Source organism: Helianthus annuus, chromosome 6 (assembly GCF_002127325.2).
Source record: "Helianthus annuus cultivar XRQ/B chromosome 6, HanXRQr2.0-SUNRISE, whole genome shotgun sequence".
NCBI lineage: Eukaryota > Viridiplantae > Streptophyta > Magnoliopsida > Asterales > Asteraceae > Helianthus > Helianthus annuus.
In genome coordinates this window covers 122,700,243-122,715,310 of record NC_035438.2, presented here as the reverse complement: position 1 = coordinate 122,715,310, position 15,068 = coordinate 122,700,243, and the positions used below count along the sequence as shown (strand labels likewise).

Sequence of the window (15,068 nt, the reverse complement as noted above, 5' to 3'; positions counted from 1 at the left end):
ATGTGTTAGTCTTATGTTTTTTTTTTTGTTGATTGAATAAAAGTATGTTTGTTTCCATTCAAAAAAATGTACCGGTTCATTATATTTTTATCTACGATATGGCTTAACAACTCCTGTAGAAATATTAGGCTTCATATGTTTAAAACCCTCTTTGTTGCATACATATTTTCTCCGATATAGCTCATTTGTTATCTTATTTTTAAAAGTAGTATGAATACGTATTCCAAATCCATGTAAAAACGCATAACGATTGTAGAAATCATATGCATCATTAAGAGTATCGAAAACCTTTCCCATTACATCATCAACTTCTTTTTTCTCAGATGCATGATCCATGTCCACGTCATTTGTTTTCTCTATTTCAAAATCATTTGTTATCTCTATTTCAACATCACGTCATTTGTTTTCTCTATTTCAACATCATTTTTTGTCTCTATTTCAACATCCGAATCGCTATCGACTACCAAATGTCCTTTTGCATCAATATCATGATTGGATTTGTTATTGAAGCTTTCTTGTGTGTCTGAACTTGTAAATCCATTGTATCTTATTTGTCATGTATCAAACAAATGATGAACATTAGTATTCAGTTCACTACAAACAAGTGATCGATGCGAATAGAATAAGAAAAAAACAATTGTTACATTATTTGATTACAAGAAACAACGTATTATATTTTAAAAACAATTGATGATCAATTAGGGATATCAATTCATTATGTGCTCCATTATGGACATCATGTGCTTCATTATGGTATACCGGAATTTATTAGAAGACTATTAGAACATTCTACAATAGTTATTCAACATATTATATTTAAAATAATGATGAACAATATGGATATCAATTCATTAATCAGTGGCGGACCCAGGAATTTTTCCATAGGGGTGCGGAACATTTTTAAAAATTTTAGGCCCCTAAGTATATAAGTAAAAAAATCGGTTTGTATTGGGTCGGGTCGGGTCATGTAAAACAAACGAACATCAAACTAAATTTATATAATCATCAAAAACATGTCAAACCTTGTTACAAACATAATTAAAACGTCGACGCCCTACGGGTTTTCATTTTTTGAAATATATCCAAAACATCATCTAAAGCTAATTTAAGCAATTCTTTCTCTATATAACATAAGTTCATCGCTCCATAACATAATGTTTCAATTTTAATTTTAATTTTCAACTATTCAAGCCCTAGAAATCATAACGTAAGTTGTAATCACCCTAAAAATATATAAACAACATAATCACCCTAAAAATCATCTAAACAACCATAAACAACGTCAAAACTCACAGAATTTCAAACCTATTTAACAACTTTATTACCCTTTTTTTCTCCTATAATATCAACCAAAATCATCAAAATAACAAAGAAACTTACCTGTGTTCGGATTCCGGTTAGATTTTGTGTCAAACGACGGTGGTATAGTGGCTAATTACGGTGGTCGCCGGCTGCTGGACTGTTGTCGTTGGGTGATGTTGTTCGTTGGCAGTGCAGGGACGCAAGAGAGAGAGAGAGAGAGAGAGAGAGAGAGAGAGAGCGGGAGAGAATTTCTAAAAGTTTTGGGCTTTAATTGTTTTATTATAGTTTGAAATATTGTTGGGTTTGGTTAATGGGCTAAGACTTAGTGGGCTAGCTAGTTAGTAATTATAAGTGGGTAAAGGTATGAGTATTTGGGTTTAGTTAGTTAGGTATTAAAAGTTATATATAATTTAGGTAGTATTTTTTTTTTAAAACAAGAGTTTACTAAAAAATTTAAAATATAATAAATTGATAACACTGTTACCTAAGGGGTGCGGACGAAAAATTTCAAGGGTGCGGTCAAAAAATTACAAGGGGTGCGGACGAAAAATTCCAAGGGGTGCGAACGGGATTTTCGACGGAACTTAACACTAATTTTTTTTTCTCCGAGGGTGCGCCCGCCTACCTTAGGCTGGGCTTGGGTCCGCCCCTGTCATTAATATCATGTGGTTAATAATCGTAGGAGTGAAGAACAACTAATGACTTAAAAAAAACCTCATCAATAAAACTTACCCAAACAATCTAAAACTATCAGTAATCAATTTTGAGAAGGAAGATATACAGCAGGTTTCAATGATTTCCTTTGCTTCAATGCATGAATGATAGAAGATAATTGATAGGTTAGATAATATAAAAAAGTCTAGAGATTCATAAGGAGATAAAATAGGAATAAAATTAATTTAATAGATTTTAATCAAAACTACGTAGTTTTGATGGGTTATGCATCTAAGTTAGATGCATAACAGCCTCATATTCACTTTTCCCATTATATATATAGAGTCAAGAGAATTATCAAATAATTATAATTCACATGGACACGTGATCGTAAATCATGGAGAAACACAGACCTTTGTTCTGAAAAAAAAAAATGGTTTATTTATTTCCTAACGCACCCATGACCCATATATTGATCTTTTAACCCACATAACATAACCTACCCGTTTCCACAACATCAAGAAGTTGTTTATTGTTATTGACTCGATCCATTCTGGTACAGAAAACATGAGTGGAAAGGAAGACCTTAAGGACTCGAAAACAAAAGGCAATCTCGATAGAATAAAGAAGTACCCAAACCTTATTTTTCGCATTAAGAAGAACATACACATGGCTTATCATGACATGAATATTGGGATGTTGCAAGAACAACATGATGACATGAACCACAGTCATTTATTTCACAGATTATCGATAGAGAGCAATGATTTATCCAATGCATCATGTCATTCACTCATGTATATCAAGTTATAAACTAGTAGTCTAGTACATAACTAAGCCAGATGATAAAGAGGCAGAAATAATTGTTCTACAAATTGCAAAAGAGAAGTTAAGAAAAGTGTTCAGAAGGGTGTAACTGGATAATGTCAAGATTTAAGAACAAACTCAACCGACCAATCAAACCGCTGATGTCGGCTTCAGCTTCTCCCTCAAGAATTCAAGTATGTGCTCACGCTTCCAGTTGTCGATTCTGCATAGAATAACATCAGCATGAGGTCTTAAACGTTTCAAGCAATCAGCAAAATGCGGTTAACTTTATTATATACTTCAGGGGACATTTAAGAGATCGGCAGAACAACATGACTAGATGTGGCAATTTGACACATTTACTTGTTAAATAGGTTCATTCGGTCAAATGGATTACTGGTCACTCAAAAGAGTCAAAAGTGAATTTTAATGTATCAAACCTCTTAAATCGTTTTATTCAAACATCTATAGTATTCTTGTTACATTAGAACTTTTTTAATTGTATTTGGCATCAATGTTTTAAAAAACGATTCTGAGGCGCGCCTCAGGGGGTTTATACTGTATGTGCGCCTCAGCAGGCTGCGCCTCAGGTGCGCGTCAGGGGTTTTTGATATTTGTTTTTGTGTCAATTTCAAGCAATTTATGTCTTTTTTATGTGTGTTTTTTATATTTTGATGAATTTGATGATGAATTTAGTTAATATTACTATCTTTATAAGATATATAATATTTATATTTATTATTTAACTCCGCCTCGGGCTTACGCCTCGTGAGGCGAAGGGAAAACGCCTCGAAACTTGTTTCCGTTTTTTTAAACCTTGTTTGGCATGATGATTATCTATAAAGAAAAAAATGAAAACTAAGCAACACACTAACCCACTTTATAGTCAACAAGGCGTTGATAATAACTAATAAACAGAGCAACAAACGCACCTTATAGTTTCTTTATGTTGTCCAGCATCATCCAACATGATCAGCTTTGGTGGCGCATTAAACGCATATTGAACTTTGACAGACGGAAACTTTTCCTTCTCATCTTCTATGAAACTAACCACCTCTGGATAGAACACGAGCTTCCTCATACAGACCTCCAGGACAGCACCAGAGTAGATGATCTGTAATCCATTATATGGTAAAAGCGACAAATAGTTCATAAAATGAAGAAACAGACATACAGAGAATAAACATGTTGGCAGTAATAAAACACAGCCATGATTACAGGCTTCGGTCCCAAACGCTGATGCGCGCGATGCATGAGGCGCGCCATCACGTATGTGGTGCGTTCGTTATTAAAAGAATAAGTTATTTATAGGTAATATGTTTACTCGTTAACTTTTAAATACTTAAATATAAGATATTCTCCACATCAAGGTTTAAAAGAACGGAAACAAGTTTCGAGGCGTTTTCCCTTCGCCTCACGAGGCGTAAGCCTCGAGGCAAAACGAGGCGTAAGGCTGAGGCGGTATTAATAAATAAATATAAAAATTATATATATTATAAAATAATAATACTAACTAATTGCATCATCAGATTCATTAAAATCATCAAAAACATACATAAAAAAACATGAAATGCTTGAAATTGACACAAAAAGTCAAAAACATCAAAAACAACTATGAAAATCCCGTGAGGCGCAGCCTTTCTTAGCGCCTCAGCCCTTCTGAGGCGCATATGCAGTAAAAACCCCATGAGGCGTGCCTCAGACTCGTTTTTTGGCCGTTTCGCCTCGAGGCGCATGCCTCAAGCGTTTTTTAAAACCATGCTCCACATCTCAGGTCAGATTTGTTCAATCGATGATCTAATTTGTTCAAAATATATTCAAACCCATTGTTCAATCGGATTTGAAAAACTTAGACCCATTGCAATCATTTGTCTAATATGTTCAAAAACTGGTTAACTGCATAAGCCACCGCATCATCTGCATCATATGCGCTTCATGGAATCACTTCACATCAACTGCCGTGATGCAATCTCATCACCACATCGTGCATTATGCGCGCATTTTTAAACCAAGATTAGGGGTCTGCAAATTCCAGTCCAGACCGACCAGACAGTGGCCCAGATTGCATAACGGAAAGTATAAAATGAAAATCAAGACCTTGCTGGTAGAGTCATCGGAATCCTCAGTACAGCACTTTCTGCAATCAGACAGCAGTTCTGCAATCGATCATCAAACGAGTGTAAGTTGTTCAGCTTTATTAACAAAGGAACCAAAAACATAATAATTAAAAAGATAATCGTAAAAGGGGCCAAAAAGACAAGAATTCTTGATTCATCATTCGTTTATTTTTTTATCAGTTTTCGCTCAAACATGTTTGTTTACATTCGTCTATACACACCAACACTTTCATTTCCTTAACGAACGAACACAAACAACAAAACTCAGTATGTTTAATCATTTGTATTCGATTGTTTGTTAGGTTAAAGTTAAAACAAACAAGCACGTGCATTGGTTACTGAGTGTTCAACATCATGCCTTAAATTAGGGTTTCCTTCCCTAAAACCAAAACCCTAGCACTACCACAAACCAGATCTCCATCAATGATTCAATTCCACTATAATCAAACCATCATCAACCAAATTACAAATTCTCTTACGAATAAAACTCTAATTCAATCACAAAACCACAACAAACACCAAATCACCTCAAACAAATCCAAAACAGCGACAAACACAACCAAAATTCAACAATCCACAATACGACAAACAACAACAACCATACCCAGTATATCCCACAAATAGCAAAGCTACTTATAGAGGGTCTGGGGAGGGTGGGATGTAGACAGACCTTGCCTCCATACTTAAGGATAGAGAGGCTGCTTCCAGAGAAACCCCCGGCTCCAAAACAATCAACATACCAACGCACCAAGTCAAAAAAAATATATAGAAATAAGAAGTCAGAGAGTATACCAACACACACCGTACCAACATACCAAGAAAGTGATCAGAGAGTGGCACAATATAATGTAAAACATGTATAATAGCATACAACTTCATATAGGTATAAACACAAGAAGGCATTCACGTGTAAAGTCACTTAAAAGATAAGAAAAATCTACGTCCCTAAAATAATACCTCAGACCCTACTGCAATATCCTCTAAAAGTCTTTAACCCTAATTCTACGCCTCCACAAAGTCCTATCTTGGGCCATATCCATAAATCCACAATAAGATCTCTAAAATCTACTAGCACAATAACACAATATGATCATAAAGGAGGAATCGAACCTTGATCTTTGACATATTCAGCGAGAGAATTGCAATCGGAACAGAGTGCGAGACCTGTAAACCCTAGATCTTCACACTCCTTTGAGCTCAGTTCTGCTTTTGAACATATACATAATAATAACAATATTGTAGAAATCAAATTAAATATTTTTGATGATCGATCGATTCTACTCACTGCCATTGTTGATGAACGAATGTTTTGACTTGAAGAAGAAGAAGACGAAGCTTCGGTTCTTGGTTAATATCTGATTCACCTATCCGGTTTAATATTCGGATCCGGGTTGGTTATTCTGCCGGGTCTGGGCTGTTTGGTTTTTGTGGTCGTTGTTTTGTACAGTATTTTGTAAGGGTGTTTATTGGGTCGGATATTGGTTCATTCGGTTTTGATTTTTTTGTTTGTAATGCAAATTGAACCCATCTGCGTCAGAAATGTGTCTAATCGAACCAATTCAGCTGATAACCTGTGTGGGTCATTCGTAATCAGAATTCGAATTGATAATCGGAACAGACAAGATTCGTGGAACTAATGACCTGGCCGAAAATTGAATTCACGACACGCATATGGTAAGCAACTGAACTGAAGGTATTAGGATCTAAGTTTGAATTGTTTGTGAATGTTTATGATGTAAGATGATAACAAAGATGGAAATAATTCGGCGGAATGAAGATAACTTTAAATCACAAACAATGAGAGATTTGCTTTCATCATGAATACTTTTAACTAAATGAATGAAATTACAATGATTCACGTATGCATGAATACAAACTCCCCTCAGCCTGAGATCACTCAATTTGCTCGTACAAAATGTCAAGTGATGAAGTGATCAAATAGATAGTACATGCATTGTTCTATTTATAGTACATGAACAGTATCTGATTTTAGTCTATCAGAGGATAGACATCAGTGGTTGAGACCAACAGTTGTTTGGTCAACAGTGGTCATAAGCAGTGGTAGAAGGAAAACAGAGGATACCTTTCAACAGTGGATGAATTTTTAGCCAATCAGAGGTTTGCAAACAGTGGTTATGGACAAAATTTTAAGAATTTATGAAAACTTTTCAATCAAAGCTATTTTTAAGGATGGATTTTTGATTTTCTGAAAACATTTTAATGCTTTTTATTCATGGAACACGAGGTTTTGCCTTTTAATCCATGTTTAGCATGCCAATCCTAGAGATCAAGCTTTCAAAGGTAGATGTGTCTAAAGCTTTTGTCAACACATCTACCAGCTGATCCTTAGTTGGAACATGATACAGAGAAATCAAACTTTTTTCATAGTAATCCCTCACAAAGTGATGTCTGATGTCAATGTGTTTGGTGATTGAATGAGAGACTGGATTTTTGATGATGTTTTCAGCTGCTTGACTATCTAACATTAGAGGAGAAAATTGAGAGACTGGCCGAAAATTGAATTCACGACACGCATATGGTAAGCAACTGAACTGAAGGTATTAGGATCTGAGTTTGAATTGTTTGTGAATGTTTATGATGTAAGATGATAACAAAGATGGAAATAATTCGGCGGAATGAAGATAACTTTAAATCACAAACAATGAGAGATTTGCTTTCATCATGAATACTTTTAACTAAATGAATGAAATTACAATGATTTACGTATGCATGAATACAAACTCCCCTCAGCCTGAGATCACTCAATTTGCTCGTACAAAATGTCAAGTGATGAAGTGATCAAATAGATAGTACATGCATTGTTCTATTTATAGTACATGAACAGTATCTGATTTTAGTCTATCAGAGGATAGACATCAGTGGTTGAGACCAACAGTTGTTTGGTCAACAGTGGTCATAAGCAGTGGTAGAAGGAAAACAGAGGATACCTTTCAACAGTGGATGAATTTTTAGCCAATCAGAGGTTTGCAAACAGTGGTTATGGACAAAATTTTAAGAATTTATGAAAACTTTTCAATCAAAGCTATTTTTAAGGATGGATTTTTGATTTTCTGAAAACATTTTAATGCTTTTTATTCATGGAACACGAGGTTTTGCCTTTTAATCCATGTTTAGCATGTCAATCCTAGAGATCAAGCTTTCAAAGGTAGATGTGTCTAAAGCTTTTGTCAACACATCTACCAGCTGATCCTTAGTTGGAACATGATACAGAGAAATCAAACCTTTTTCATAGTAATCCCTCACAAAGTGATGCCTGATGTCAATGTGTTTGGTGATTGAATGAGAGACTGGATTTTTAATGATGTTTTCAGCTGCTTGACTATCTAACATTAGAGGAGTCTTTAAAGCAGTTACACCAAAATCCAGCAGTTGATTTTGAAGCCACAAAAGTTGGGCTGTACAGCTTGCAGCAGCAATGTATTCAACTTCAGCAGTGGATGTGGAAACAGCTGCTTGCTTTTTGCTTTGCCAAGATACTAAGCAATTGCCTAGAAATTGACACCCTTCTGATGTGGACTTCCTTGTGGTGTTACAACCAACAAAATCACTATCTTAAAAAACCTGAAAGCTTGATATTCTTATTAGCAGGATACTAGATACCAAGTGTGGGAGCACCTTTTATGTATCTGAATATTCTTTTTACAGCAATGAGATTAGGCTTCCTAGGTGCTGACTTTGATCTTGCACAAACACATGTTGCAAACATGATGTCTGGCCTAGATGCAGTTAGGTACAATAAAGACCCAATCATGCTTCTATACAATGTTTGATCAACCAAGTCATCTTTTTCATCAGTTTGTGGTTGCCATGGGTGTATTACACGGTTTACAATCATTCATCTCAAATTTTATTAAAAGTTCTTTTACATATTTGCTTTGATGAATGAATGTTCTATTTTGCAACTGCTTAACTTGGAGACCAAGAAAGCATTGGAGTTCACCCATGGCACTCATCTCAAACTCAGCTGTCATGAGTTTTCTAAAATCCTCACACATGGAGGTACATGTGGATCCAAAGATGATGTCATCAACATAAATTTGGACAATCATCAAATTTTTTCCTTTCCATTTTAAAACAGTGCTTTGTCAATTTACCTCTTGTAAAGCCTATGGAAATAAGAAAAGTGGAAAGAGTTTCATACCAGGCTCTAGGTGCTTGTTTCAAGCCATACAAAGTTTTATTGAGCTTGTAGAGATGATCAGGATAAATGGCATCTTCAAAACCAGGAGGTTGGCACACATATACCTCTTCCTGAATCTTACCATATAAGAATGCACATTTGATATTCATTTGGTACACCTTGATGTTGTGGTTGACAGCAAAGGCTAAGAACAATCTGATGGCTTCAAGTCTTGCTATAGGAGCAAATGTTTCATCATAATTTATGCCCTCTTCTTGTCTAAAGCCTTGAACCACTAACCTGGCTTTGTTTTTTACAACAATGATCAGTTTTGTTTTTAATGACCCATTTTGTGCCAATTGGACATACATCCTTTGGCAATGGTACAAGTTCCCATACTTGTTGTCTTTTGAACTGTTGGAGCTCTTCTTGCATGGCTTCTACCCTAATATTGTCTTTTAGTGCCTCTTGGTACTTGACAGGTTGAATGAGTGATAGGAAGCCAACAAAAAGATAGATGTTTTGGGATTGAATTCTTGTGAGAACCCCTTCACTGATGTTACCAATAACTTGATCTGGTGGATGAGATTTAAAGAAGATTAGATCCCCCCCCCTGTATGGAACAATGGCATTAAGAGGTGAAGGCTGCAGATGTGAATCATCTGAGCTAACAACTGTTGGCAATTTTGAAGAGCCAGCATCTGTTGGAGATGAAGGTGGAGGAATAGGAGGAATGGGGGTGAAATTGTGTTGACTTTTATCCACATTCGATGGACTTTTGTTAACAGAGGTTGGACTTGATGAAGTGGCAGAGGTTTGATCAACAAGTATTGATGCAGAAGTGACAGAGTTTTGACATCTGTTTCTCTGGTGATGGAAGTGACTTTGTATTGTGGAATCACAATGTCAATTCCATGATCTTGAGGGAAAGATTGTGGTGTACCTGCAGGGTTAGTCTTGACAGACACATCTTCAAATGGAATTTATCAAGGTCAAATAGTTCAGCAGGATTTGCTGGTATTTTTACTGAAGAAAGTTCACTGAACTTTACATTCAATGTCTCTTCCACACACCTAGTCCTTGTGTTAAACACTTTGTAGGCCTTGGCAGTGGTTGAGTATCCCAGAACGTAACCACAATCCACTTTGGCTGCAAATTTTGAAATTGGATCTTTTAGATTTAAAATGAAGCATGGGCAACCAAAGAGTTTGAAGTATGAGATCAGTGGTTTGATCTTGAACAGAGTTTCATATGTAGTCTTTTGATGCCTGGGTTGATTAAAACTCTGTTCTACACATAACAAGCAGTGTTTACAGCATCTGCCCAAAAAGTTAAGGGTAAACCTGAGTCTGCAAGCGTTGTTCTGGCAGCTTCTATCAAAGTTCTGTTTTTCCTTTTAACCACCCCATTTTGTTCTGGTGTTCTTGGAATATTGTGCTGCCTTACAATTCCTTTTGACACACAGAATGCATCCAACTCCTTGTTTCCGAACTCTATTCCATTGTCACTCCTAAAGATTTTTACTAGCAAGTCAAATTGTTTTTTCAACTTGTTTCACAAAGTCCTACAAAATACCTGTCGTCTCATCTTTGGAGTGCAAAAAGTAAGTCCATGTAAACCTTGAAAAATCATCAACAATAACAAGACAGTATCTTTTCTTTTTCAAAATCATGATTTTTACATGGCCAAACAAGTCCATGTGCAACAATTGTAAACACTGGGTTGTTTTGGACTCTTCAATGGACTAGTATGAACTTTTATGTTGTTTACGTTTTAAACAAGAAACAGAATGGTTATCACAAGTAAAAAGTTTTGGTGGAAGGCCTCTTACAAGGCCTGTTTTGAGAGTGTGGTAATAGTTTTAAGATTTGTGTGCCCAAGTCTCCTATGCCATAGTTCTATCTCTTTGGTAGAGGCAGCTGAGAACAAACATGCATCAGTCATTGGATTATCCTTCAACATATCAACCACATACACATTGCCACTCCTTTGAGTTAAATTAGAGGATCAAGCGGCTGACATCTTTACCAAAGGTCTTTCCGTTGGTGATATTCACTAATTTACACATATTTTAGTCCCCCATTTTATCCCCATTTTATGCGTTTTCGGCCGTAAAACCGTCATTCGGATACTTAATTAGGTATATTTTTGTTTACAGGCCTAAAACAACATACCAAACAAGAAAATGATGATAACGATGATTTTTCGGGTTAAACGACAAAGCTGCGAAGATTCTGTGAAGAAATTTGATCTGTGCAAGTTGCACCCCCGTGCGGTTGGTGGCACCCCCGTGCGGATGCGACAACAAGGCTCAGCTCGGCGTTGCACACCCAGTGCGATCAGGAGTGCAACGAAATCTCGGGAACGCACCCCCGTGCGAATGGTGGCACCCCCGTGCGGATGCGACAACAAGGCTCAGCTCGGCGTTGCACACCCAGTGCGATCAGGAGTGCAACGAAATCTCGGGAACGCACCCCCGTGCGAATGGTGGCACCCCCGTGCGGATGCGATGACCAGCACCTGCCCGGATATGCACTACCAGTGCAGCTGCTCGTGCCACCCCAACCCCGGAGACGCACGCCCGTGCAACCCATTGCACCCCCGTGCGGATCTGAAGACCGGTCAAGATCTGATGATGTCATGCGGTATGGTGAACAGTAACTCCAATAATGCAAAAAGTGAACGGTCGTGCCATAAAGTGCACGACCGTGCGATCGCAAAATGATATAAAAGAAAACTTGCAGAAACATTCTGCTTGGAACTCTGGAATTTTGGAGAGCTTCACAGCCGATTTTCAGGCTCCGGAAGCATTAGCTTTAGCCCGGATTCAAGCCACATTGTCCGGTTTAGCTCGATTACTATCCGGATTCTCATTCTTATGCTTGTTTATGGTTTGGTTTCTTAAATCTTTCTATATTTTTGTTAAGTTTCAAGCATTTAGACTGATTATTTATGTATTATTGTAGCCTTTAGGCAAAAACACAACAATCCCTTTCTTGATTATAACCATTAGTATGTTAATCTTTGTTTGTAATGACATTTTGAAGTATTTTCTATGATTATTGTCACGGCCCCCGACCCGGTTTGACCCGTTTCAGGAGCCGCGGGACAGAAATCCTGCGGTATTTAAATTTTAGGCGACAGCGGAAGTCTTTTTTTTAAAACAGGATCTTTTAATAATTCAAACTGCCCGTTTTATAGCTGAGGGATAAAATCCCATAATTTACAATAATATGATTTCTCCGGGAAATCTTTATTTTCAAAACATGTTTCTTTTATTTATTTACAATGAGCCACTTTTCTAAGCTGGGAGTGCTTCACGGCACTTCTCTTTCTTTGCTCACATCATATCACCTGAAACATGTTTGAGAAAGGTTTTGTCAGCGGGGAAATACTGAGTGAATCATTCATTTTACTAAAACGACACATTAGTTATAATTCATAGTATTAAGAGCGATTACAATGTTTCTGATTATCAAACCAACTACCCACGGTACTTTATCACTCGACCCACTGGCCCACCTGTCCAGTGGTGTCTGTGATTATGGTCATATCACCCATTGGCTGCCCCAATGTTGAAGATTATCAAGTAATGTATACAAAACCCCACATACCGGCTGTAACTTGGTGATTACAAAGACTTAATCCCTGTAATTATAACTTTATAAAATAATTGGGAGTTTTGTAAAATAGTTGATAAAAAGAGAATGACTCACATTGCAGATTTTACGAGCATAGTTTAAGCCTTACTGATTTGCCTGTGATTAACCTAATTTAAATAAAATGCACACACACAAACGGGTTAGTAACTAATTCAGCAGTTACGTCAATTCACGAGATTAAACCCTCACATCGATTAACAAGTGCGATACTTAATAATTCAATCGGATTCACAACGAATAATAGAGCATAGTCCGAATTCGAACAGCACTCAAATATTCAAGTCGAAATCACGACGAATAATCAAAGTACAAGCTCAATTTGAGCAGCACTCGGACAATCGTTGGATAGTTATAATCGATCGGACGTTGAATCGTAATAGCGATCGAGTTATTACCCTGATTGCGGCAGCACCTCGTGATCGTGTGTGTTTAATTGTAGTATAACGATTCTAATTCGACGTACACAGAGAATCTGGGCGTCGTTTTCAGTGTTCTGTTCATGTCCCAATGTCTGCTATTTATACTAATTTTTGGGACTCGCTTACGGACCGTATTGGTGATCCCTTACGGTCCGTAAGCTAAGCAGTCTAATTCATAGGCTGCCTAGGCTCGGGACTAGCTTGGGTGAATCAAAACTTTTGGCCAATCAGCTTTAAGCAACGTAATATTTAGATAATTATTCAGCTAGGGTTTGCCCCCCTTGAGTTTTTGGGGCCCTGGTCCTGATTCCGATTGTTCTGAAAATTTTAGGGCTAATGCAGAATTACTTGGGTGTCTCAATTAAGGTTTTCTTATTGACTAATTATTGTCCTAATTATTGATTTTAGTGACAGTTGTTACATCCTCCCCACCTTGAGAAAAATCTCGTCCTCGAGATTTACTGAAATAGATGAGGGTATTTTCGCTTCATCTCTGATTCCAGTTCCCAAGTGTACTCTGGTCCTCTCCTGGATTCCCAGTTGACTTTTACTAGCACTAGTCGTTTGTGTTTGAGAAACTTGATCTTCCGATCTTCTATTTGTAGAGGTTTCTCTACGAATTTCAGCTTTTCATTTACCTCTATATCTTGAAGAGGTACTACCAGGGATTCGTCTGATAGACATTTCTTGAGATTGGATACATGAAACACATCATGTACTCCAGCTAATTCTTCTGGTAGTTGTAAACGATAAGCTACTGGTCCTATTCGTTGGATCACTGGGAATGGTCCAACATATCTTGGACTCAGTTTTCCTTTCTTACCAAATCGTACTACTCCTTTCCAAGGAGAAACTTTCAAGAGTACTTTGTCTCCTACCTAAAATTCTAGTGGTTTGCGGCGATTGTCTGCATAGCTCTTCTGACGATCTCTAGCAGTCTTCAGTCTTTCCTTGATTTGCGATATCTTGTCAGTAGTTTCTTGCACAATCTCTGGACCTGATAATTGACTTTCTCCTATTTCTGCCCAACATACGGGAGTTCTGCACTTGCGTCCATACAGTGCTTCGAATGGAGCAGCTTCGATGCTCGAATGATAACTATTGTTATAGGAGAATTCAATTAATGGTAAATGGCTATCCCAATTACCACCAAAATCAATTACACATGCTCGGAGCATGTCTTCCATTGTTTGTATTGTCCTTTCACTTTGTCCGTCAGTTTGAGGATGATATGCAGTACTTAAATTGAGTCGGGTTCCCATTGCCTCCTGGAAACTTGTCTAGAAACGGGAAGTGAAACGACTATCTCTATCCGATACAATGGAGAGTGGGACTCCATGTAAGGATACTACTTCATCTACATACAACTTGGCTAACCTTTCCATGCTAAAGGTTTCCTTCATTGGTAGAAAATGAGCTGATTTGGTTAATCGATCCACAATTACCCAAATAGCATCATTACCTTTTCTGGTTTTGGGTAACTTAGTAACAAAGTCCATTGTTATGAGTTCCCATTTCCATACAGGCATTTCTAACTGTTGTAGTAGTCCTGAAGGTTTTTGATGTTCTGCCTTAACTTGCGAACAGGTAAGACACTTGGTTACATATTCAGCTATGTCCTTTTTCATTCCTATCCACCAGAAATTATTTCTTAAATCTTGGTACATCTTATTGTTTCCTGGATGTACAGTATACCTAGATTTATGTGCTTCTTCTAAAATCTTATTTCTTAATTTTCCCTGCTTAGGTACCCAAATTCGTTTTTTGTGGAATCTCCAAATTCCATCTTTTCCTTGTTCTAGTTCCTTTAGGTAACTTTTCATTCCTTCGGCATCATCCTTGATTGCCGTTTCCTGAACTTTCTTCAATTGTTCCATTAAATCTAATTGTAGATTTAATCTAAGAGTACGGACTCGTTTTTTCTTTTCATGATACTTACTACTACTACGTTTGCCTTTCCTTCGTG

At 37.1% G+C, this 15,068-nt stretch overlaps 1 protein-coding gene across 1 annotated transcript; it reads right to left on the bottom strand.

Annotated features, from left to right (window-relative positions):
* Positions 1-2,669: 2,669 nt before the first annotated feature.
* LOC110908439 (selenoprotein F) lies at positions 2,670-6,385 on the bottom strand. Its single transcript, XM_022153377.2, has 4 exons — positions 5,991-6,385; positions 4,861-4,919; positions 3,696-3,877; positions 2,670-2,986 (listed from the first exon to the last, which is right to left on the bottom strand). Exons 1-4 carry the CDS (start codon positions 6,169-6,171, stop codon positions 2,914-2,916), a joined length of 495 nt encoding a protein of 164 aa, XP_022009069.1. The 5' UTR covers positions 6,172-6,385; the 3' UTR covers positions 2,670-2,913.
* Between the last annotated feature and the right edge of the window lie 8,683 nt (positions 6,386-15,068).

Excerpts from the sequence above, each read along its gene's own strand:
- LOC110908439 (XM_022153377.2), bottom strand. The coding sequence starts at position 6,171 with ATGGCAGTGAGTAGAATCGATCGATCATCAAAAATATTTAATTTGATT. Across the intron at positions 4,920-5,990 it reads TGAATATGTCAAAGATCAAG|AACTGCTGTCTGATTGCAGA; the intron begins GTTCGATTCCTC and ends GATCGATTGCAG. Across the intron at positions 2,987-3,695 it reads CAACATAAAGAAACTATAAG|AATCGACAACTGGAAGCGTG; the intron begins GTGCGTTTGTTG and ends TATTCTATGCAG.